The sequence below is a fragment of the Mucor mucedo genome (genome assembly GCF_025094135.1).
Source record: "Mucor mucedo strain NRRL 3635 chromosome Unknown EV154scaffold_108, whole genome shotgun sequence".
Lineage (NCBI taxonomy): Eukaryota > Fungi > Mucoromycota > Mucoromycetes > Mucorales > Mucoraceae > Mucor > Mucor mucedo.
The window spans coordinates 76,306-99,196 of NW_026252392.1; the positions used below are offsets into that span (position 1 = coordinate 76,306).

The following is a 22,891-nucleotide window of genomic DNA, read 5'->3' on the forward strand; positions in this document are numbered from 1 at the left end:
AAAAGCCGGATAAAAAGATATTATCGATGTCATAAAGACGAAACATATTACGTTGCATTCCGTTACACTTGATTGCTGAAGTCAAATCTCGTATAGCAGGCCAAAAAACATATTCCAAAAATTCGTATTTTGTAATAGATACTTGACAACCTGGCGATTTAGTCACTTCGATAATTTGTGCTTCAATACTATTATGATCTAGTTTGTTCTATAGTAACGTCAATAACCGATATAATATTGGCGCTCATGTAATTACAGACTTTTAGATATCCGAGAAAGTTTCGTCTAAGCTCCAAAATATAAGCCGAGTCAGTTGTATCATGTGTTTTCTGATCTTTACAACATATAGTATTAGATATAAACGAGCTCAGATTTGTAACAAGTCTAGCAACAAAGTCAAACCCGAATGTAGCAGACCTCATGCTTCGGACATTTCTATGTTTGTCAAAAGTTGATTCCCCAGACACATCAGCGTGGGTGTCGTCTGGTGTGTATTTACCGGCAATCTGGGTTGATACGTGTAATGACATATGACAGGTATCGTGATAAAGACTTATTTGAAGAAAACAGTTACTTTGCGCCTTTTTTCCAGGGAATTTGTTCTTTTCAAAATATATAGCTGCTGCATCCTCTCGGCGAATAAGTAATAGTCGTTTGGGGGAATCATCTTTTGTAATGATGCCGGCAAGTTGAGCAATTTCACGTATTTCGGATTTGTTGCGAAAGAATTGATAACAGTTTTCCATAGTAATAACATATCTGTAATTGTCTTTATTTGAATGTTCTGGATTAGTCTTCATAATTGAGTTGTGTACATGTTCCAGCACGCGTTTGAGTAAGTCAACTAGATATGCTTTGAAGTTCCCTTTCATAACAGACATAAGCTTACTCAACGTAACAAACGACCCTGGCTCACGGTTACTAGTCTCTTTAACTTGGGCTCCCCATAAAGTTTTCCCATCCAATGTTTCTTTTGCTGTAGGGATAGTAGGATTATGCCGATCTAAACCAGGCCTATTTGCACACGTTAAATATGCCCCATAAGTTATACTCCAATTAATTACCAATCTACAATATCTGTCATGTTATCGTCTCTACTTCTCAAATCTCTATGGGAACACGCGATCCCGTCGTATCCGATATCTACAAATAGAATGACAGTATAAGTCACTTATAAAATCATGCCGATATTATTTATTACCTAAACAAACAAGAGCATTGTATTTCGATGTGGCAGCATTTTCGTATTTGTAAAGTATAACATCAGTTTGGGTCTCATGTCTACTGCTATCAATACCATACAGTAAGGCACCCCGCATTGCTGCTGTATTACCTCGATCATTCTGGATTAAACTCCCAATGTGTAATGGGTGCCCGAAAGAAAACTCGTTAAAAATACGTTTGCGCAAGTATGGTGATCCGCCAAAGCCTCCCACCAGATGGGTGTATTTAATGTTTCCATTAGCTTTCTTTATTTGTCTCTTCAAAAAGTCAATTGTATTATCGACAACTTCATCAAAAACCTTTTCTCGCATGAATTTGTAAGAAAGTCGAATTTCAAAATGATACTTATCACGTTCGACTGTTACACCTTCGTCTGTAACTATATTACCGTCCGGACCTCGCATCAATTTTAACTTGTCCAAGATTTCGCCCTGCGTAATTAAAAAAACCGTATCTACAAACACAATCATTATAGGAAGAACAACAAAAAAGCTGGATTGGAAACTTTACCATCACCAAAATCATCAAGCTCTACGAACTTTTCGTCAAGTTCTACAGTAAAATTACAGCAATCAAAAATAGGAATCTCGCTATCACTTTCGTAGTTGCTGTCGCTATCATCATCGTTATTGTTGCCGCCATATCTTTCTAGTATTTTACGACAGCAATCAGGAATAAAGTCTCTTCTCGCTGTTCCAAAATGTGTCTACAATTTGGGATTGTCAAAAGCGGATTTTTTTTCTTTCTTTTTTTGTAATCACCTTATTTATGAGAAATTGGTCTGATAGAGGTGTTATTAATGACTCAAGTTCTTTTATTTTTGACTCGTTATTCTCCCAAGATTTCTTGTCTGTCCCAAAGCAAATATCCAACAGGACCTCCTTCATTTTTAGATCCAGATACGCGGATCCACATTTCTTTTGAATTCCTAAGGTAATTTGACATCGACGCAAACTTTTTTTTTTTTTTTAAATTGTTTATTTTTTGCTCCGTGTAAAATAAGAATGTCTTATTTAAGAGGCGGTCGCAAGTTAAAATGTTTTTAGGGATAATAAAAGGGGTAGGTAAGGTTTGGATTTTGGATTTGAAGCTAAAGGAAGAGAAATTGTGTCGGGCTAGTTATTTGTTACAAATACAGGGAGAGCGAGTCTTCGTTGATGTGTTTTTGTATTGAGAACCGAATAAGGTCAACTACTTGTGCTGTTATGAAAGGTGAGTCATCAAAGATTGACCGAAAGTGGGATTTTCAAATTTGGGACAGGGTGATGAGAATTACCATGGAGGACTTGATTCCGTTTTTGCGGCTATATGAGACTAAGTTAAAATCCAGTTGTTGTAGTGCTGTTAAAATGTTCTGAACGGTATAGGTAGGCCACAGGAATTCTAGGATGATTGCTTGCCACACTGAGTGTTTTGCCGGACAGAAGAACAGCATGTGATACGTCGATTCTGTAGCATCATTGCAGATGATACATGTTGAGGAGTCGAATTTTTCTGGAAAAATCTGGTGTAAGATATTGCGGTTGGGGATAGCATTGGTGAGAAATCTGTATACTACGTTTCTTTGTACCATAGTAAGAGTCATAGCCCAAAATAGTAGCCAGTTGATTGTTGATATTCTTGAGAGTCGCGATGAGGCTAGCGAAGTAGATTGGCATGCTTGACGAAATGTTTTGGTGGTGATATATTCTTGGTTGACAGATTTCCCTAGCAGATTTAAATCGTTGCTGATTGGTGATAAATCTACTGTACCGAATTCTCGAGGGCTGTCTGAGGGGGTACACAAAGGAAGTAGAAATGGTTGTAGTCTGAAGTAGCCATTGTTTAGGCCAGATTCGATATTTCTTGGTGTCCTTTTCCAGTGTTGTGGGATTGTGTTACCGCTCTTCCAGTGAAGAATGTTTATTTGGGGGTTAAACATAAAAATATCTTTCAGGATCATATTTTCTGCACGTTTGGGTAGCTTGATGTTACGATGATTTGGGATTTCAATAAGAGTTGCTCGCAGTGGAAGTTCCAGGCAAGTAGCAGGGCTGAGGTCTATCATAAGAGACTTTCGCGGAATAAGATCTATTGATTTGTATATGCAGTCGATCACGTCCGTTCGTTGCCTAGGGAGACCTCCGAATTTTCTTGTTACTGGGAACAATAGTGGAATTTGATGGTAGACAGACTGGCTACGATTATTGATGTGTATCTGTAGTAATTGGTTTAGCCTGGATTCTGGGTTAGCTGGATTAGATGAAATTAAAGGTTGAATCCATTTGAAGTAGAGACTGGATTGTTGGTGAGCTGGGTCTAGTACACTAAGCCCTCCTTGTGATTTCTTACGAATCCATGTTGACCAACCTATCGTAGGGAAGATACCTGTCCTTAAAAACTGGATAGCCACTGATCTAATTTGTTGTAGTGCTTGTAGAGGGAGTGGCGTCACCCAAAAGATATACCAGCATTTCGCTAGAATTAATGAGTTGATTACCGTAGCTTTACCCTGCACTGATAGTGATCGAGCCGAATGGTTGGCAGTTGAGGCCTTGAGTTGTCCGACCAGAGTTGCTACAAAGTGGTTCCGTTGTGGGATAGATTGAATTAGCGGGAAGCCCAGGTATATTGTTGGTGTTGGGTCTAAGGCCGTCTTGAGTTTGCTAATATTCATGGCTTCCAGGGAAGTTTGCCAGTAACTCCATGTGTCTCGCCCAGATACAGAGAACGCTTCCACTTTGTTATAATTAAATTTAGCATTTGACGCTTTACAGAATGTATCCATATGGTGGCTTAATCGAACGAGGTCTTGTCGATCTTGAACGAAAATGAGAGCATCATCAGCATAGCAGAGAGCTTTGGTTGTTGTAAGTTCAGAGAGCTCATTCGAGTTGGGCTGCGATTCCATTGTCATCTTGTATCCTTTCAGATAAGAGTCGTTGATGATGGCTCTGATGAATGGTTCGAAGGCCAGGTTATACAGTATTGGTGAGACTGGGTCGCCTTGTTTCAATCCACGCAACTTCTCCACCGGTTCAGTAAAGTAGCCGTTGATGTTGATACTGATTTTGTTGTTGGCCATGAGGTTGTTTATGCAATTAACAAACATCTCAGGAAACCCGTACCGCGTTAAAACCGCCATTAAGTATCGAAGATTGATTCTATCGTATGCTTTTTCTTGGTCTAGCAGTAGCCCAATGTCTTTGCCCAGGTCGTCCATGGGGGTCTTCTTGTGCTTTGCTAGTTCCCACTGTCTTTGAGCATCCTCCATTATTATTTGGCAGGTCATTCCATTATCAGCTATATATCTTCCAGGAATAAATCCAAGCTGACTGGGATTAATCAGAGTACTAGAGATACTCATTATGCGATGGTTCAAGATCCTCGTGAATATCTTGTAATCGGTGTTGGCCAAAGAGATGGGACGGTAGTTCCGGATGTCAGTGAGGTCCCCTTTTTTTGGAAGCAGTGACATGATGGAGATATTCCAAGAGTCTGGGAATTTGTTGTGCATCAATGCGTCTTGGTAGATTTCATGGATTAATGATTGCAATGGTTGATAAGTTACGATCGAGTGGAGGATTTCGTATGGAAGACCATCCGAGCCTGGACTACTCGATTTAGGAGATCGCCTACTTTCGAAAACAATTTCTTCTAACAGGATCGGAGCCATTAATGCTTCTTGTTGTTCGACTCCCAGCTGAATATTCGGATCAATATTCTGTAGGAGCTCTTCCAATGCCGATGCATCAATATCATCCGGTAGGTACAGGCTTGAATAAAAATCCTTGGCTATTGCTTTTATTTGTGATAATTGCGTGCAGTGAGTGTTGGTCGATGGATCTAACAGACTTGTAATTTCCCTTTGACTCTCACGGGATTTAGTGATTCTCTTTAGAAATCCCGCTGACTTTTCTCCATGCTCGCGCCAAAATTTGCCTGCTTTTAAAATTTCAATTTCTGCTATGGATTGTTGGAGAGAGCCGATTTGGATTTCTACATTGATTAGTTCTGGAAATGTTAAATTTCTATTTTTTTGTTGTCTTAATATCCGATTACGTTTGGATTGTAATCTTTTGAGTTGCTGTTTTCTCCAATTGAGATCTTCTTGTTGAAATGACTTGACAAAAAGTTTAACTTCCCCTTTGATCCAATCCCATATTTGTTGTAAGCTTCGAAAGGATTTTAGAGTTTCTAATTCAGTCATCAGGGATTGTAAATGCTCTTGGAGCTCAGTGCAGAATTGGTACGCAAACTTTCCTTCCCATCTTGGTCTCTCTGCTTGAGCACTTCAAAGACAGCAATGCTAACCGTTTCTCCACCAGCATCACAAATCATATACTTCTCACCCTCTGACATAATCACATATTCGGTATCCTCAGTTCTTCTTTTTTTGATATCTTGTATTCGTTTACAATAGAGGAGTGCAGCTGAAGACTCGCTAATGATTTTCAAACGGGTTTCATTGTCGTATTTGGAAATCAGCCCCGCTTCAATAGCGATCAAACGCATAAGCGATTTTTGAACGTCATTCCATTGTGATGGGACGGTGATAAGAAAACGAATATTTTCTTTTTCTATTTTTATGCCGCCGTTTGCCCCGTGAGCTATATTTGCATTTTGGATGGCGTCGACGGTGTGATCAAAAAGTTCCCTAAAATAATCAATTGTAGCTCTCAGGCATAAGAGTTCGAGTTCGCTAGTATTTCCAGAACGACGGAAAGCTCCTTTTTGTGCAATGGACGAAGGGAGTTGCAATTTAAACTTTTCAAGGACTCGATGACTATCTTTTACTTGACCAGATTTATAAAGTTTAAGGCACTCATTCCCCAATGTAAAAGATGGAAGTTCCGATCACACACAATGATAGATGGTGTCTTATGTTGTAAATGGTTTTGCTTCGGCCTAAAGGTTTAAATATTTATATGAAGGTTAAAGGACTTTGTTTTATCAACTTACCAATCAGTAACATGAATAATGCTTGGGTAGCTTGTTTCCCTCAACTCTTTTGGAGACATTCTGCCAGTAACAGCGTAACACGACCCTGAAGTTGTGGTGCCGAATTCTATGCACGTCGCATTCATAGATAAATCGTACTGCTGTTGAATATTGTTTATTTATTACCTATGCTAACGATTAAATCATAATCACTATACTTGAACGCCATATCTTAACACAGGAAAGGAGCAAAAAAAATATTCCAAACCATGTTCGTGTTTGTGCGATCCACTTTATGAAACCTTAAAAAAAAAGGGACCCTTTTTTCTCATTTGACATTGATGAAACTAACTTAAGCAACCTTCGTGTGGAATTAAGAGTAGAACATTCTTGAAAAGCTTCTGAATAATGTAGTTTTCTTTTTTTTTTTTTTTTTTTTTTTTTTTCAAAAATCCTGCCTTTCTATGCTTGAAGTTACAGTTTGACGTTTAGCAAATAAATATTTTTGACATAAAGGGTAAATCCTGTCATTATGGTTCATTTTGTTATAATTATACAGTGTTTAGTGTTCGCTTTTCGATCTTGCGCGCCACTTTTTTTTTTTTTTGGATTCGAGCGAGCTTTAGATCGAGCATTGATCGAAGCTCGCTCGGTTATAAAATGTGAAGTAGTCACTTTAAGGCTGCAAAAAGACGGGTAATGACATTTTCTCTCAAGAATACTCCTAACAATACTCTTAACATCATTATTTTCTGATTTTATTGGTTCAGACTTACAATCAAATGTAGACTAACCAACGTTGTGATGTTTTAAGATATGTAAATAATGGATAAAAACAGAATTAAAGAAATGATTCTCGGTTAATCATTTGATTAACTTATGGAGAGAAGATCATCGCAAAAGGGAGGACGCCGCTTTTTTATAATGACACATCTTGGTGATTAAATCAGGTAAAGAATAGGTAGTGGCTTCTTAAACATGGCTATTAGAATGACATGATCTTAAGCCAATCACTATTTTATCATATTTCGTCACTCCCACCGTATCCATGTACACCTTCTTTCGATACCCCTTTGCGTTCCACTATAGAACAATTGGCTTTACCCAGACAGTACCTAGATACGTCCTATATTATTTTGGCCTCCGACCAGTTGCGCAGTACAGCAGTCACATATTTTTTTGTTGAAAAAGAGGGCGTAGTCTTTTTTTTTTTTATCCTTCTCTTTTCTTTGCTTCATTAATTACCCTTCCGTTTGCGAATGCCAGTACCGAAAGCAGTATCGAAAGCCAGTTGCGAGCCAGTGTTAGCGAGTGCCATGCCAAAAGCCTAAAACTGTGTCGAAGCGAGTGTCTGTAAGTACCCAAACGAGTGTTGAAAGCGACTGCGCCCTCCATGGGGCCTTCATCCGTGTTAGAGCCAGTACAGCATAAGTATCGACGCCAGTGCAGAAACCCTTCAAGTGGTAGACGCCAGTGCCCAAAGCAGTGTTAAGAGCGAGTGCAACCATGCCAGTGCCTAAACCTGTGTCGAAGCGAGTGTCCATGTCAGTGCCCACACTCCAGTTTTGAAGGAAGTGCATCGCGCCCTACTTTAAGTCAGGGTCTCAACCAGTGTCGAAGCGAATACAGCACGAGTATTGACGCCAGTGCAGATACCCCTCCAGTGGTAGACGCCAGTGCCCAAAGCAGTGTTGAAAGCAAAGTTGCAAGCCAATGCGGAACCGAGTTGCCATGCCAGTGCTCTAAATCTGTGTCGAAGCGAGTGTCTGTAAGTACCCAAACGAGTGTTGAAAGCGACTGCGCCCTCCATGGGGCCTTCATCCGTGTTAGAGCCAGTACAGCACAAGTATCGACGCCAGTGCAGAAACCCTTCAAGTGGTAGACGCCAGTGCCCAAAGCAGTGTTCAGAGCGAGTGCAACCATGCCAGTGCCTAAACCTGTGTCGAAGCGAGTGTCCATGTCAGTGCCCAGACTCCAGTGTTGAAGGAAGTGCATCGTACCCGATTTTAAGTCAGGGTCTCAACCAGTGTCGAAGTGAATACAGCACGAGTGTCGACGTGAGTGCAAACGCTACGTGTTGGGAAAAGTTCAAGCCTGTGTTGAAGTTACTTGGTGTTTTGATGATGTCTATGTACGCATTGTGTTAATATCTCTACTACATACCACGAATCATTCATAATATTCGATGGTGTCTAGTTATTCTTAATGTCTAAACTATATAACACATATCAATTATAAATAAAGATACCAAATCAAACAAATACCAAAGTCATTTATATAGTAAATAAAGGATTATCTTACATGTGATTGAAATTATTGTCTTATTCACGATGTCGAGTTGGGCAATGCTTGAGTAACGGGCGGAAGCTCTACATTTTTTGAAAGGTATACAAAGGAAACATAAACGTGAACTTCTTTTAATTAAAGATTTGTAATATAATAATTGTTTCAAAAGTTATTGGATTGATATAAATTTGGTGAGGGATACATGATATCCCTCAATCTTTTTCTCAGCTCGTTCAAAACTACAAATCGTGATTTGGACTTTAAAACAATAGAATGATTGTGTAGCATTTTGTTTAACGTATAGATAAATGATTATTATATTTACCTAAATTGAAAGTATAAAGCAAGACGACGGAAAATGATGCATAGGGATCATAAGTTTATAAGATGGTAGACGGGATGCTGCATCAGTAACGTATGTGTATAGAATTATACATTTAATGTCAATAGCATGACAGCTAGAATTGACAACCCAGTGATTTTCATATGATGACACTGTAGCTAACAGTTATTATTTGCCATGCTTATATTTATTACAGCATAAGTGTATATTTACGATCAATACACTATTCAATCCTTGTCTTTCAAATTGGCCAATCAGGTTCATACTAAGTGATCGGAATTGAAAGTTAGTGATCGGACTGCCCCCCAAGACTTGTCAGTCAGGCAAAAATTTTTTTGATAGAGAGGGGAGCAGAGAGAGAAAAAAAAAGCCTCATTCATACTTTACACATTTATTAAATATGTCCGGTAGACAAGGTATTTTCAAATGAAGAAACAATACATTAGAAAGCAAAAAAGTACTCATGTAATTAAAAAAAAAAGGTGGTAAGCTTAAGCCTCTCAAGAAGCCCAAGAAGGCTCCTCAAGGTGACGAAGACGAGGTACGCATTATATATTTTTTATCCATTATAGAATCAAAAATAACTCAATCAACATTTGTTTTTTAAAAAAATAGGAGGATCTTGCCTTCAAGAAGAAGAAGATGGAAGAAGCCAAGAAGTTGAAGGAGATGCAAACTAAAGCTGCCGGAAAGGGTCCTTTGCGTAAGTCTAATTAATTGTAGAATAAAAAATAAAAAAGTGTGCCATTCTAATTCCTTTTTCTCATTCCATAGTCAGTGGTGGTATTAAGAAGTCTGGAAAGAAGTAAATTTTCTCCCACTCATTTCTATCTACTCTCTTATAAATCAATAAATAATTCTATAAACATCACTTTTTTTTTCGGTGCTTGTGGCGTAAAGTTTTCTAAATAATTCAAAAGTAATTTTTGCAATTATACGTCCATGCTACCCACTTTGTCTTGTATTTTTACTGCAATTTTACATGACTTGGCTTAGTGTGGCTTTGTGGCTGGGATTTTTTTTTTTTAAAAAAAAAAAGCTTAATTTAGATATATTTTTTGTGGGATGATTCCATGGTAATACGGTATTGAAGTCTTGGCAAGATTTTCAGTTTCTCTTAGTTTTCAAAAAGTTTAGTTCGTCTTGTTGAACAAGTGCCACTGCAGCTTAAGTGAGAATGTATTGTACTCCGTGATGCGGAATATGATGTAACTATAGCATTGTCGTCACGCACTCGAAAAACATGTACAATCACTATAAAGACGTTAGCAGATAAATGATGACAGAATAAAGCGGAACTATCTTTAATGTTACTATCATTGTAGAGCCTGCCTATCTCACCAGATTTGGTTACCTAGTAACCGGACCATCGACACAAAGACCTGGTACTTTCTGTATGGTTGCTAGTGACGGTGACTACATGTCCTCCTTGTATTTTTAGAATGCTCCTATTTGAGATTTTTTTAACTAATAATATCGCTTTTGATTGGCTGCATTATTTTTCTATGTCTAAATTTGATGCGTCAAGTGTAACGAAGATCAGTCCCGAAGAAAACCTATTTTCTTCGAACCCTTGTTAAGCGTTTCAGAATAGTTTTTTTTAAGCTGGTGCAGATAAAATGATTCGTTATTTTATGTGCCAAGATCGAACTTTTTTTTTTTTTTTTTTCGTTGGAAAAAATATTAATTTATTTAAAAAGGTATTATATATACATTGCAATATATATTATTATGAAGTATTTAAATGGATGGAGATTGTGGGAAAAACGCGCTTTAATACTTGAGAATGATATAAAGAGCGTGGACTATAGTAGACAAAAAAAAGACAACCATTTAGTTTTCTACCCTTCTCCCTTTTATCGTATATATAAAACTTACCAATTCCGGGAATGAAACCAAGACAAGTCAAGGCGATGTTGATAGCAAGATCACAAGTACAACCTCTTTCGAGGAAGACACCAAGAGGAGGCAAGATGACGGCTAACGTATACACATGAGTATATATGTATCTAGACGATATCTTTTTTGTTTTTACTTACCAGCGATGATTTTACAGATGTCAGAAGTAGTAAGGGCCATTTTTATTAGTTTTTTTTTAAAAAAAGTTTAATAAAGAAGAAGAAATTGTTATCCGTAAACCCTACTTGCCCTTTTTATATAAAACAAAAAAAAAAGTTACAAAAATATGACGACGGTTTTCGTGTGACTAAAAAAGGCTGTTTAGTCATGATATCATTTATTTCCTATTAGAAAATCGGAAAAACTTGTTCCAATCAGTGTAACCCATTTAGAGAAAAGGCTCGATTTTATTTTCTCTCTTTTGCATTAAAGGGGGACAATCCTATTTTTATTGTGTCTTATTGCACCTTTGTCGTCATTGATTTTTTTTTATTAAAGTGCTAGGGATGCATCATCATAGTATACGAAATTATTAAATCATTAGTTCTTTTTTTTTTCTTTCTCTTGTTCAGTTACAAATCAGCATCAGAAAAATGGAGAATTCATTCAAAAAGGTAATTTTTGAAATGTTCTAAAAATGACATGACACAAGTAAAGAAAGATGGTCTATTGATTGTAGTCTGATCTAAGTACTAAATAATCATCATACTGCTGTCAGCTCCTAGTCGGTTTAGAAGTCAGCCCCTTCACATGCCAAGCAGAGCAAAAAATGTTTTGTGCCTTTTTAAACCTCTTACGGCATTTCGGCCTTATTGCTGCATTGCACTTTTTTTTTTTTTTTTTTTGAAAATAAATGAAAACCTGTACAACTTGAATAACCCGAACCTTTTTTTTTTTTGGGTGACATTTGTTTAAAACTCACACAAATCTTTGTCGTACCACTCGTCTGTAACCTTATTTGTACTTTTCGAACCGTCTGTACAGATAAATAAGACATGTATACAGACCTATCCTAGTTGCCAAGAAAGCACATATTTGGGATCGACCCAATAACTGACGCGAAATCCATCAGCAGTCAAGCCACTGGAGCTTTTGAGAAAAGAGAGAAAAAAAAAGGTATATTGTAAAATGGGGGTAACGATGCACAAAACTTTCTTCTTGAGTCTTGGTGCTTTCCCACCCGTTCCCTTTTTTTTATAATTGGGTCCCCTTTCCGAGTATTCAATATGCATCGATTTCTAAAGCAAACAGTTTTTTTTTATTCAAGTTTGATCAAAGGCTCCTTGCCACTTTAAATAGCTTGGTCATCGTTCTATGTCTCGACTTTTCCTAATGACAGTATAACACCAAATGGAGTCGGTTCAATAATGTAATAAACCTCTTGAACCTTTTTTTTTAATTCAGTATTTCACTACTTGAACCGTCAATATACAACACCAATACTGTTATATGCATCCATATCAGCCGCCTTTCAAAAAGTATTTCATGACCTCTTTTTTTTATTATTATTCCTGAACCTTCTTGAAATAGTCGTTCCATACCATTATATGCATAACCATAACTTCCAACTGTCACCCATCGATGAAGGTTGGGCACAGAACCATTGTTTTCATTTACTATTGGGGAAGCTTCTCTTCCATTATTGCTTAAGAGATCGATGTTACCCATGTAGTGTTCGAAGTTTTCGCGCTTGCACCGATCTTGCGCCAGTTTAAACAAAGCTCAAACCGAGTTTTTGTACTCGATCATGCGCCACTTTTTTTTTTTTTTTTTTTTTGTATTAGAGGGAGCATCGCTCGGTTGTAAAATAGAAAGTAGCCACTTTCAATTCAAGGCAAAAGAACTGGTAATGACATTTTCTCTTAACAATACTCTCAAATTCATTATTCTTTTTTCTCTTTAGTTTCTGATTTTAATGGTTCAGACTTGTAATCAAATGTAGGTTAACCAACGTATCTAAAAAAAAAATTAATTCTTTTCTAAAAACTGATACAAAAATAGCTTCCCATGGTATGACTTCCTTTTCCCCGAGCGTAGACAAATGGTTGTTGCTATATCCCCAGTTTTGACTACAAGAACGAACACTTTGTGCTTTTACTTCGATGGGCGGGTTGCTTAGTGATGCTGGAACGTCTCCCGGTGATGATAACCTGTTCCAACATCCGACGTGGAGGGGTGTGATGGTAGAATGAATAGAGAGCCGCTGATTCTTTGTATTTTGCGTGATATGCATCATTAAACAATATAGCACCTTCAATATGGCTTTTCACCGAATTCTTTACGGCCTCAGGTATTTCGTTTTCACCAAGAGCTACTATCGCCTCTGCAAGCCTTTTTCTTTGTTTCATGACAGACGCACATCAGGTCTTCTAGTGCATCTGTTTGCCTATTGGTAGCTTGATTTTCAAATGTTCTTTTCGCAAAAGGTTAATAATTCTCGAACAGTGGAGTCAAGACAAAAGACCAGTGCTGGCTTATCAAGAAAAATAAACAACGTAGATAACAAATTTATCAAGAAAAATGTTTAGGCCTCCGTAATTTTTTCCAAACGTATTTTTTTATACCACTCACTTAGCCAGCCAGTCTGATCAAGCATATTTACAGTGCAATCCCTGTTATTTACAGTCTATCAACCTGGGAGGTTGCCATCCTATAGCAAAGATTAGCCGTAGCAGAGATATCGCAAGAATCGCGATGTATCTTTTGCATTTTAAAAGAAAAGAAAAGAAGATGTAATAATTTAGCGTTTCTTGAAAAGCAAGAAAGTCAATATTTAAGTAACTAACCTTGATTGCTTTCATACAAAAGAATAAGTATGTTAAGAGAAAAGAAAGAAGGAAGAAAAAAGTGTGTGACTGAGTCTTATTTATAGGATGATAAATAAGAGCTGGCTTATGTTAGGATGGTTTAATTGTATATTTAATCATCTATCTGTTTGAGCCGTATTACATATAATAGAAACATCTGCAATTACCCCAAGCTTAAATAAACAAGCAATTCGGAACTTGTTAACTGTCTATCAGCATTCCAGTAACAGCATATATCAATAGTGAAGCATGATATGGATATCAATTGAGGTAAAATAATTTAGTAGACTAAGGTCGCATAGTAATTAAAAAAAAACCAACCACGTGATTTAAAAAAATACATAGAAAAAAAAAAAGACCTGAGTGTAGGCATTCTCAGAATACTGTCCTTGAAGCTATTTACTTTTCACGTGTTATAGGAGATTCATTCGGTCTTTTTGAGAAGAGTCTATATTATATGATGCACGATGCAACTGAGAAAAAAACATATACATTTAAGCTTGTTCATTATGGGGTCAATACTATGCACTCTTAGAATGAAAATCTTCGTACAGAGGTTAGATTATATACATGTTTTTTATATTACAAATGGGGGGGGGGGGGTATATCATTATCAGTATATAATTCAAAGATAATCATTAGAAAAAGAAACATTTGAGTCACATGTTCAATTTTACAATGGGACTACAATCCCTTCTCATTGAGCAGTAAGAGCGTACGAGCAGCAATCAGCATGAAATAGAGTTTTTGGCTCATGACTTTTTAAAAAATTGGGACACTATCTTGTATTCAGCATATATCTTTTTATATTTTACGTTATTACATTTTCAGACAATTTAGACACCATGGCATCTCAAATTTAATTAACCATTTTTTAACAATGGTCTTAATTTTAAACTAAAAGCTGTAATATTTTAGTGCAATTATCTGGGGTCGGACATTGATCACATAATGGAAAAAGAATAGCATCAACGTGCCTGATTTTAGCTTTGGGTACACTGTTTTTATAGCCCCAAATGTACTAAAAAGGTAAATCGAGAGCCCAAAATAAAGGTAGAAAACTTTTTTGTTCCAGGTGGCACACTTTTATACTAAATGTTCCTGTTTGGTACTACCGTATAAATCATTAGGTCTAGTAACATTATATAAGAATTTTCCTGGAAGAATATTAAGAGATTATCTTTCTCTTCTCATAATGCTTTATTCATTTTCAATTTTGTTTTTGGTTTTTGTTGTCTATTGCGTAGCAGCTTCAGAAGTAGATAACTCTATTGAGCAGCGCAATATAATCATTGCACTTCATAAGAAGCTTCGACAAAACCATAAAGATACATCCGCTCTAAAATGGGACACTACTTTGGCTTTCCAATCGAAACAATACGTTAAGAAATGCGATTTTAACAGCAAAAGTGATATCAGCGGATTCTTAAATCTTATAGCAATTGACAATGTAGCAAGCGGCTTTAAAAACTGGAATCAGACAATCAATGCTTGGTATAAGGGTAACGAATATTACGACTATGATCATCCAGGTTATACAGATGCTGCAGCAACGTTTATCACGATGGTTTGGAAAGATACTGAACGAATTGGTTGTGCTTCTCAAGAGTGCCCTAGCGGTACATTATATCGCTGTTTATACTCACCTAGCATACCTATACATTTAATACTTGATGAAAAAGAGTATGAAAGCAATGTAGCTACTACAAAATAAAATCGTAGTCACGTAAAAACTGACATTTTTTTTTTTGGCCCCAGTCAAAAAATAAAAAATACAAAAAAAATAATTACTCTTCTTCTAAGAAAATCATGTTGAGACAAGTTGTGAACAAGGGCACTGCCGCCAGACAATTTTCAACCACTTCTGTTGCTCTTGCAGGTCGTCAAGGTACCGGAGTTCAACGTAGAAAAGCAGAAAAGAAATTCGATGTCGAATTTATGCCAAAGTTTGATTTCGATGACCAAACCACCATCGGTCACAGTCTCTTTGAAAACATTAGAGAAGTTCGTCAATATTTAAGAAAGACTGAATTCGAATTACCTAAATTGAATGGTAATTCTTGTAGAAATTGACGTTCTTTCTTTTAAACTAATTAACACCCCCTGGTTTCTGTTTTTTTTTTCTTTAAAAAATAGCTTTCGCTAAACCTTTTGAAGCACCTACATCCGATCAAATTTTAAGAATCAAGTCACATACCTATGTTGGAGAAGGACATCCTGTAGAGAAGAAAGCCGTTTTAAACGTCAAGGTGTCTGATTTAAAATTAAGTGCTACTGAAAAGCATAAATTTTTATTATTGAGTGGACCAAGATATAACGTAAACACCGAAGAATTAGTCATGTCAAGTGAAAGATTCCCTCACCGCAAACAAAACAAGAAATATTTACTCGATGTTTTAAACAAGTTGATTGTCGAAGCAAAGGTAAAAAGAAATAACCTGCACTGTGTTCTGTCAAATTTTGACATTTTTTTCTTCTTCTGTGTAGGACACCAAGGATACTTTTGCCGATATTCCTCTTGATTTACCAAAGCCCAAGCAAAGATTAGAATTCCCCAAAGAATGGATTAAAGCACCTGTCAAAGAAACCGTCATCGAAACTCAAGTCATTGACGAATTACTCGATGCCGTCGCTAAGAAGGAAGAAAAGACAGTTTGAATCACTTAGAATATTGCAATATCAAGACACGCATTTGTACAAAATAAAAATATATATTTTTTTGAAAAAAGAGGGTGTATTTTTATTTTTTATCCTTTTTAACAAGTTGGATTTGCGAATAATGAAGTAGACAGATCGGTTTTTAAAGTGCCATCAGGATTCATAATACCCCAATGTGCTTCAACACCAGCTTTGTAAGGCTCATCAAAAGCAGAGAAATAGATCATGTCAATGTTATTCTTACGGGTAAGACATAAAGCATTGGACAAGTATAACTTTTCATTTTCGGGAGACGCAATGGAAGCACCAAAGTTAGGTCCACTAGAAGGCCATCCTGTTTCGGATATACGTACGGGCTTTCCTAAAGATTTACCTAGAACTGCAGAGTTAAAGTGTTCAATTAAAGTAGTGGCACCATTCTCGACAGTGACTCCTTCCCAGTAAGGGAATGCGTTCATCATCAAGAAATCCAATTCAGCTACAACAACAGGTGGGAACTCGTAGTAGACATCCGCTGTAGTTACTTGAATACCCTTGGGTCGAACTAATTGTCCCACTTTCTTGATGTAGTCGGCCAATGTATTCTCATCAGTATCTTTACGATAGAGAACCTCAGATCCAACAATAATAGCATCCACCTTATCAAAAGAAGCTCCACTTTGCATCACATTTGTCAAGGCGGCCATTTCAGATTCAAAAGTAGCTGGTGTATCAATCCACATTCCCAAATAAATATTCATGCCCAATTCATTAGCAGCTTGTAAAGCTAGCGCTCCTTGGTTACAAACAGACATTGAGAATGTACGTACTCGGTTTGTGTACAGTTGTATCTTTTCAAAATCCCCTTTGATCTGCTCATAGCTTGGACAAGCGTTTGGATTAATTCCATAGTTGAGGCCATAGAAATATGTACCAGGTGTGGCGGCTGTCACCAGGGTGGAAATACCAACAGTAAGTAACAATACTAATTTCTTCAACATCTTTTTTTTTTGTATTGTTAAAGAAAATAAAATATTCCTTTTGGGTACCCAGCCAAAAAAAAAGCCTTTATTTTATAAGCTCGTCTATAAATGTACCCGAAACCGCAAAAATCAGGCTAGTTAGTGTAGGTTCTTAAGTCGCAACGTTTTAGAAATTACCCTTGGCATATAAATTATGATTTACCAAAAAAGGATCTTTTAATAATTTCTAGAAGTTTTTTTTGGTATTGCTAGAATCATCTGTCTCTTAGATTACACGAAAAGCTAAAAACAAGCAAACGCAGCAGTTATCTTTTTTTTTTTTATGTATGTAAATGGCAACGAGGATAATGACGGGATAAAATAATGAAAAGCGACATGTATTGAAAATCTACGAGATTAATTTTCTCTTAGTCTACAAGACCCGTGAGCAAAACTGAGTGGCACAAGTCTTTCAAGATCTGCAGTAGCCAACACCTTTAAGGAACCTGCATCCAGGATAAGGATAAAGGATGTAGCCTTCTGAGAATTCATCACAATACTAATAAGAACACCTTCATCCTCGCCAACTTCATCTTCGGGCCCAATAGAAGGTCTTGGTACAAACAATGCTTCACTGGGGTAGCAGAAATCTTGATGCCAAGAGGCTACAACATGTTTTTTATCCTCATCCTATTATTATTAAATCATTTTGTTAGCACACGCACACACATAATTATCGCGTCATTTTTATACTTACAATTTTTACAATACTATCCCAAATAGCACCATCCTTTAACGAACTAGATGCAGAAAAGCCAAGGCCATACATGATGGTATGCTTATACATTTTAAATTTAGGATTGATTTGAGGTAGCTCAATAGAAGGTTGGGCTCTTTTATCAAATGAGGCGACGGGCATCCAGGAATACCATTTGTTGGCATGTGCGACATAATTACCATTATCACCATATTCTAGACTATCCGATACTGCAGGCGTATTCTTTTTGAAGTATCCAAACACCGAAGAAATGCGAGTCGAAACACTGTTTTTTGAAGGAATCAAAGAATTGTTGGTCAAGTAGCATAAATTCTCTTCTTGGATATTCGCCAATTGATATCTTCTGACTTCGGAGGCCATTAATCGTGATGGCTTCATGTTATTTGGGTTACGCAAAAATTCAGTTGTCAATTGACGTGCAATGGTGTCATCAGGGTAGCAAATCATGTCAATATACACTGTGTCACTTCCATCCATCTCAAATGCATTGATATGATTAAATACAAAACAAGGATCAGATCGGTAGGTTGCAATAACATCTCCCTTCTCTCTTGAAATGACATAAAATAATGTAGGTTCAGTGGCTCTAAAAGAGAATGAATCCATGATGCTTTCATTCCAGTTGAATTTAACTCCGCCGGCATTTGCAAGAATAGGACAAATTACCTGCCTCGTAGTGTTAATATTATTAAAAGAGCAGTAATCATAGTAAATACACTTACAAAAATGATGTATTTCGGTGTGATGGAGAATGTGTTTACATAGGCCATAGGAGCAGTAATGGATGCGATGATGGAACCCTTTGGATTTTTATCACTAATCGAAAAGAAGTTATACTTGACCGATTGATACCCAACTTCCAATGTAAAGTTGATATATTCTCCAGTTCGTGAGTCGTATTGGCCGTTAGGACAAGAGCTAGTTCCCTTAAACAAAGGGTTGATGTCGCTCCAAGTTAATAAACGAGTGGGTTTCAAATCAAATGGATCTAATTCTTGGATCTGGGATATGTATGTATATAAGAATAAAATTTAAAGTTGAACAATCATTTAGAAAACTTACATGATTGGCATAATTTTGTGTTAATAGTCTTCCTTCTAATCCAGGTATACTTGTTAGAATACGTGCACCACAAGGTTCTGCATCAGGCTTCTTATTTGGCTTTGAAGAATTGTTCAAGATTTTTGATAAAACAGTTTGGTTTGTGTTTGACATGAAAAGACCGGCAGGATGAGGAGGAGCATAGCCATGATGATCACGGATCTTTTCAATTAACCGTTTGCTGGTTAATTTGTTACGGTAAGTAATTGAGTTTCTAGACCCATTCAAGTCGAAACGGTTCACTAAGGGTAATGCATCAAACCAATGACCGAACGAATAGACTGCTGTAGAGTTTTGAAGTAATCCATCTATCTCTACTTTACGGCTATATTTGATGCTAAATGTTCCAGGCCCAACGGTAAAATGTTCACCAGTCAACCAGTCCGGAAGTTCTCCAGACACTTTTAGGTCATCAATTTTATCAGTGTCTTCGAAATTTTGAAAGCCCTACGAAATGACGACGTTGTTAGGATTTAAGAAAAAAAACTTTAAAATAGGTACAAAAATATAGAGTGAATTACCTTTACAGCCGACGTATCTTGATCTTCTTCCTGTCTCGCAATAGGCTCGTGAAGGTGATCGACTGCATCAAACACAGTTGTGGTAGCAACTGAAGGAGCCTCTGCAGATTGTGCTGGTGGTTGCTTCATAACTAGATCTTGCTCGTCTTCATCCTCTTCCTCTTCCTCATGAGCTAATAAGGCATTTTCTGGTTGAGCCCAGGGATCACTATCATAGTCTTCGACAACAATCGCTGCAGCTAAAGGGTGCTCTTTCTTCGTGGTTGGTTCATCCCATTCCGCGTTAATGTCTGGGTTTAAGGTAGCGGTTGTGTTGCTACTGGTAACCTCTGCTTCAGATGAAACTAGGCTAATCTCTTCTTCGGACTCTTCTGTGTCAATTAGAGGCTTTGTATTTTCCTTCTTTAAGTCAGTCATGGTTAATGTTGAAGAAACAAAAGAAGAAAGATATAGAGAAATTAAGAAGCGACGGGGTTATTTACCAAAAATTTAAAAATAGTGCCAACTTCAAAAGGAAATGAAGGGTTTCTACGCCCAATCAGCGGGTATGAAAGGATTAACACAAACTGTTACTTTTCCCCCAACACCCATTTAACTGCTGTGATTCCTCTAAGTTTGTCTGTAAAAGTCACTCAAACCATATCTTGATCAACATTCGTTTTATTTTTCTTTATTTACCACCACCACCAGAACAACAGCCAAAAAAAAAAGGGGGGGGGGGAGGAGACAGCTGAAGTACAATTCTACGTTTTGGTCATACAAAAGCTTAAAAACACGACTCTTTTTAATAGCTAGATAAGGCTGATATCATAATATGAAAACATCCTTTAAATTCTCTACTCTTGACTTGATCGATTTGTTTTCATTTAAAGCATCACAGGGAGGCATTTTTTACTCTGGTAAAAATAAAAAAAGATCGACATGCATATCAATCTCTGCGTAAAGCATATTTCAATATACATGCTTCGCTAGCCAGTGCGTAAATGCTCGAGTAACTTTTAAGAACCTGTATTTCTTGTTTTGGAAAATGAAGTGTAGATCAACCTAAAAAAAACTTCGCTCTTGTCCAAGGTGGGTATAATTACCCTTAATGAATGCTTATGACGATCAATTAATTATAAATAGAGAAAATGCATAGCTCGAAGTTACACTCATAAAGCCCAATAGTTTAAGAATTGTAATACTCGGTAAAGTAATTTGGCTTCTGCAGTGCATAAATGCATGATTTCCTTTCCTTCCTTGTGTGACATACTACCCCATTGTATGGCCCAATGAAGGATCGGGGTTGTCAAAGTAGTCCTTCCAATATAAAGTATTGAACCTAAACAATTAGTTTATATTCACCGTATACGATTATACTGATTACTAAAAAGGTGCTCGATGAATCAGCAATAAAACACATGACATTCAGTGAAATAGATCTGTAACCAACATTATTAATTATTTATTATTAGCCTTAATGAGGGCGATAGAGGGTAAAAAGTCTATGGTTGCCATGGTTTCTTTTTTTTTTTTTTTTGGCAGGGGTTGCGGGGGTTGGAGAGGGCTCTAAATTACTTTTCAAGTGGTTTTTTCAATGTTAAGAAGTGAATATCCTTAATCTTCAACATTTCAGGCCAAACAAAAGGAATACGTTCACCAGTTTCTAAGAAACCCAACTTTTTATACCATGAAAGAAGTTCAGGTCTGTTTTCTAATACATGCATGACAGCGGTATCAAAACCCAAGACCGACATTTCGGACAAAGCTTGACGAACAAGCTTACCTCCGATACCACGGGATTGATGTAAAGGTGAGACAGAAAAGAGACCAACCTCAGCCTCTTTAGGGGATTCATGAGAAGGTTGGATTTGTACAGTCCCAACAACAACATCGCCTTCAAAAGCAAATAAAAGGGTGTTGGGCTTTCCACTCTCTTTGATAAATTCTGTCATATCTTTTTCGGTACAACGTTGTCCACCGACAATATCTTTTTCCGTAGTCCATCCACCTTCGGCTCTGTAAGCGTTGTTAACCACAGCAGTTGCAGTAGCAGCATGCTTCACGTCATTTAATTCTACCAAACGGACCGTAATTGGTGCCTGAACCATTTTTATTATAGATTTGAGAATTTTGAAGAAAAAGAAAAAAAGAAAAAAGATAATCTAATCCCAATATCTAAATGGCCAATACTTTTTATACCTGAAGATGAATACCCCACGACCAATTAAAATAGTTTATTCTTCAGAACCACCAATGGTGCTTCATCCACAAGTAAAATATTCTTAAAAGGGAAGGGCATTACTTCACCATCATCCTCGAAGCCAAGTCGTTGATACCATGCTATTAACTCTGGTCTACATTGGAATACATGTATAATAGCAAGTTTCATGCACAATACAGACTTCATGTAGTCAAGGGATTCTTTGATTAACAAACCACCAATGCCCCGAGACTGGTACGATGGAGAAACGGCCAACAAGGATAACGTACCGTCTTTTTTAATCAAAATGCAACCTGCAACATTCTCTTCATCGAAAGCATACATTAGAACATTTTCTTTTCCACTATTTAAGACTGTTTCATTGAGTTCGTCCAGGCTGATGCGAGGAATGCTTACAATCTTGACATCCGTTGTCCAGCTTTCAGAGGATCTATAAGCCGCATTTATCATTTCCCAAACTTTGGAGTTATATCGTGTGTCCTCGCATAGTACTGGTCGAACTACTATAAAAGAAGATGCTGTCATCTTTTAGTAAGCAGTGAGGGGGGAAATTTTGCCTGAGCGATCTTTTTTTCTTTTTCTTTCTGGAACATTGAACCCCAGAATGGAAACCGTATCACAAATTGACAAAAAGTGAATATTGAACGCCCTTCCTTCGAGTGTACTCATGTAAATTCATGCACGTAGAATATCTACAGCCTTTTTTTACTACATCACACTTCCTAAAACCATTTCCTCCAAAGAGTTACCATGGTTGCATGATAAGACCTGTAAAACTTTGTGACATTGTCAGTAATGTTTATCGCTCTCAGTCAAAGATTTTGTTCAGGAAATATGCTATATATGCCTCAGGCTGCCAATCTACTGCTATCAAAGAGGGTCGGCCTATTGCTATTTTGTATTACACTGCATGATGATACAAAGACAAAACATAATTCCTGCAAAGAACACCGAGTTGCTCTTAATTATGGCTCAGCTTTTTATTTTATAAGCCTTTACCCTATCCACTGGAACCCTAAGAAAAGAATAGTAATTAGCTCTGACATAAAAAAGAGTAATCTTACATGAACGTGACAAAGATGAGGGTCATGTGTGAAAAAGAAGGGCAGGAATAGAGGGGAAGGAAGGTACTTGTAAATGCAACCGTGACGTTTCATATTTATTTATATTCAGCAAGAAAAGCAACTGCATAATTGTGTCCCTTTTCTTC

The 22,891-nt window shown here is 37.1% G+C and overlaps 9 protein-coding genes across 9 annotated transcripts; 3 read left to right on the forward strand and 6 right to left on the reverse strand.

Moving 5' to 3' along the window:
* Positions 1-970: 970 nt before the first annotated feature.
* EV154DRAFT_17899 (uncharacterized protein) lies at positions 971-1,623 on the reverse strand. Its single transcript, XM_051594228.1, has 2 exons — positions 1,202-1,623; positions 971-1,143 (listed from the first exon to the last, which is right to left on the reverse strand). The coding sequence occupies exons 1-2, from the start codon at positions 1,533-1,535 to the stop codon at positions 1,061-1,063; spliced, it is 417 nt and encodes a 138-aa protein (XP_051453799.1). The 5' UTR covers positions 1,536-1,623; the 3' UTR covers positions 971-1,060.
* Positions 1,624-9,139: 7,516 nt separating this feature from the next.
* EV154DRAFT_521308 (translation machinery associated TMA7) lies at positions 9,140-9,644 on the forward strand. Its single transcript, XM_051602897.1, has 4 exons — positions 9,140-9,189; positions 9,256-9,314; positions 9,389-9,476; positions 9,548-9,644. The coding sequence occupies exons 1-4, from the start codon at positions 9,174-9,176 to the stop codon at positions 9,580-9,582; spliced, it is 198 nt and encodes a 65-aa protein (XP_051453800.1). The 5' UTR covers positions 9,140-9,173; the 3' UTR covers positions 9,583-9,644.
* Positions 9,645-10,424: 780 nt separating this feature from the next.
* On the reverse strand, positions 10,425-10,937 carry EV154DRAFT_605647 (plasma membrane proteolipid 3). Its single transcript, XM_051607490.1, has 3 exons — positions 10,813-10,937; positions 10,652-10,753; positions 10,425-10,578 (listed from the first exon to the last, which is right to left on the reverse strand). The coding sequence occupies exons 1-3, from the start codon at positions 10,850-10,852 to the stop codon at positions 10,547-10,549; spliced, it is 174 nt and encodes a 57-aa protein (XP_051453801.1). The 5' UTR covers positions 10,853-10,937; the 3' UTR covers positions 10,425-10,546.
* Positions 10,938-14,674: 3,737 nt separating this feature from the next.
* On the forward strand, positions 14,675-15,193 carry EV154DRAFT_427460 (CAP domain-containing protein; the record flags this gene model as incomplete). The annotated part of the gene is made up of 1 exon (XM_051596360.1): positions 14,675-15,193. One exon carries the CDS (start codon positions 14,675-14,677, stop codon positions 15,191-15,193), a length of 519 nt encoding a protein of 172 aa, XP_051453802.1.
* A 74-nt stretch (positions 15,194-15,267) lies between these two features.
* Positions 15,268-16,207, forward strand: EV154DRAFT_521316 (mitochondrial ribosomal subunit protein-domain-containing protein). The gene is made up of 3 exons (XM_051602898.1): positions 15,268-15,532; positions 15,616-15,902; positions 15,967-16,207. Exons 1-3 carry the CDS (start codon positions 15,289-15,291, stop codon positions 16,135-16,137), a joined length of 702 nt encoding a protein of 233 aa, XP_051453803.1. The 5' UTR covers positions 15,268-15,288; the 3' UTR covers positions 16,138-16,207.
* On the reverse strand, positions 16,189-17,180 carry EV154DRAFT_521318 (glycoside hydrolase superfamily). The gene has a single exon (XM_051602899.1). The coding sequence runs from the start codon at positions 17,115-17,117 to the stop codon at positions 16,236-16,238; it is 882 nt and encodes a 293-aa protein (XP_051453804.1). The 5' UTR covers positions 17,118-17,180; the 3' UTR covers positions 16,189-16,235.
* A 126-nt stretch (positions 17,181-17,306) lies between these two features.
* EV154DRAFT_17994 (retinal pigment epithelial membrane protein-domain-containing protein) lies at positions 17,307-19,920 on the reverse strand. Its single transcript, XM_051594233.1, has 5 exons — positions 19,479-19,920; positions 18,919-19,404; positions 18,579-18,857; positions 17,836-18,522; positions 17,307-17,768 (listed from the first exon to the last, which is right to left on the reverse strand). The coding sequence occupies exons 1-5, from the start codon at positions 19,893-19,895 to the stop codon at positions 17,496-17,498; spliced, it is 2,142 nt and encodes a 713-aa protein (XP_051453805.1). The 5' UTR covers positions 19,896-19,920; the 3' UTR covers positions 17,307-17,495.
* An 801-nt stretch (positions 19,921-20,721) lies between these two features.
* EV154DRAFT_18029 (acyl-CoA N-acyltransferase) lies at positions 20,722-21,735 on the reverse strand. Its single transcript, XM_051594237.1, has one exon. The coding sequence runs from the start codon at positions 21,566-21,568 to the stop codon at positions 21,032-21,034; it is 537 nt and encodes a 178-aa protein (XP_051453806.1). The 5' UTR covers positions 21,569-21,735; the 3' UTR covers positions 20,722-21,031.
* On the reverse strand, positions 21,518-22,341 carry EV154DRAFT_18019 (acyl-CoA N-acyltransferase). The gene has a single exon (XM_051594236.1). The coding sequence runs from the start codon at positions 22,204-22,206 to the stop codon at positions 21,685-21,687; it is 522 nt and encodes a 173-aa protein (XP_051453807.1). The 5' UTR covers positions 22,207-22,341; the 3' UTR covers positions 21,518-21,684.
* Between the last annotated feature and the right edge of the window lie 550 nt (positions 22,342-22,891).

What these genes read in the sequence shown, in the direction of transcription:
- EV154DRAFT_17899 (XM_051594228.1), bottom strand. Translation starts at nt 1,535, where the DNA reads ATGCGAGAAAAGGTTTTTGATGAAGTTGTCGATAATACAATTGACTTT. An exon ending in CAATGCTCTTGTTTGTTTAG is followed by an intron (nt 1,144 to 1,201) that starts GTAATAAATAAT and finishes TTCTATTTGTAG; the next exon opens with ATATCGGATACGACGGGATC.
- EV154DRAFT_521308 (XM_051602897.1), top strand. An exon ending in CTCAAGGTGACGAAGACGAG is followed by an intron (nt 9,315 to 9,388) that starts GTACGCATTATA and finishes TTAAAAAAATAG; the next exon opens with GAGGATCTTGCCTTCAAGAA. An exon ending in TGCCGGAAAGGGTCCTTTGC is followed by an intron (nt 9,477 to 9,547) that starts GTAAGTCTAATT and finishes CTCATTCCATAG; the next exon opens with TCAGTGGTGGTATTAAGAAG.
- EV154DRAFT_605647 (XM_051607490.1), bottom strand. Translation starts at nt 10,852, where the DNA reads ATGGCCCTTACTACTTCTGACATCTGTAAAATCATCGCTG. An exon ending in CATCTGTAAAATCATCGCTG is followed by an intron (nt 10,754 to 10,812) that starts GTAAGTAAAAAC and finishes TGTATACGTTAG; the next exon opens with CCGTCATCTTGCCTCCTCTT. An exon ending in TGGTTTCATTCCCGGAATTG is followed by an intron (nt 10,579 to 10,651) that starts GTAAGTTTTATA and finishes TGTCTACTATAG; the next exon opens with TCCACGCTCTTTATATCATT.
- EV154DRAFT_521316 (XM_051602898.1), top strand. Translation starts at nt 15,289, where the DNA reads ATGTTGAGACAAGTTGTGAACAAGGGCACTGCCGCCAGACAATTTTCA. An exon ending in CGAATTACCTAAATTGAATG is followed by an intron (nt 15,533 to 15,615) that starts GTAATTCTTGTA and finishes TTTAAAAAATAG; the next exon opens with CTTTCGCTAAACCTTTTGAA. An exon ending in AGTTGATTGTCGAAGCAAAG is followed by an intron (nt 15,903 to 15,966) that starts GTAAAAAGAAAT and finishes TCTTCTGTGTAG; the next exon opens with GACACCAAGGATACTTTTGC.
- EV154DRAFT_521318 (XM_051602899.1), bottom strand. Translation starts at nt 17,117, where the DNA reads ATGTTGAAGAAATTAGTATTGTTACTTACTGTTGGTATTTCCACCCTG.
- EV154DRAFT_17994 (XM_051594233.1), bottom strand. Translation starts at nt 19,895, where the DNA reads ATGACTGACTTAAAGAAGGAAAATACAAAGCCTCTAATTGACACAGAA. An exon ending in CACAAAATTATGCCAATCAT is followed by an intron (nt 18,858 to 18,918) that starts GTAAGTTTTCTA and finishes TACATATCCCAG; the next exon opens with ATCCAAGAATTAGATCCATT. An exon ending in CACCGAAATACATCATTTTT is followed by an intron (nt 18,523 to 18,578) that starts GTAAGTGTATTT and finishes ACTACGAGGCAG; the next exon opens with GTAATTTGTCCTATTCTTGC.
- EV154DRAFT_18029 (XM_051594237.1), bottom strand. Translation starts at nt 21,568, where the DNA reads ATGGTTCAGGCACCAATTACGGTCCGTTTGGTAGAATTAAATGACGTG.
- EV154DRAFT_18019 (XM_051594236.1), bottom strand. Translation starts at nt 22,206, where the DNA reads ATGACAGCATCTTCTTTTATAGTAGTTCGACCAGTACTATGCGAGGAC.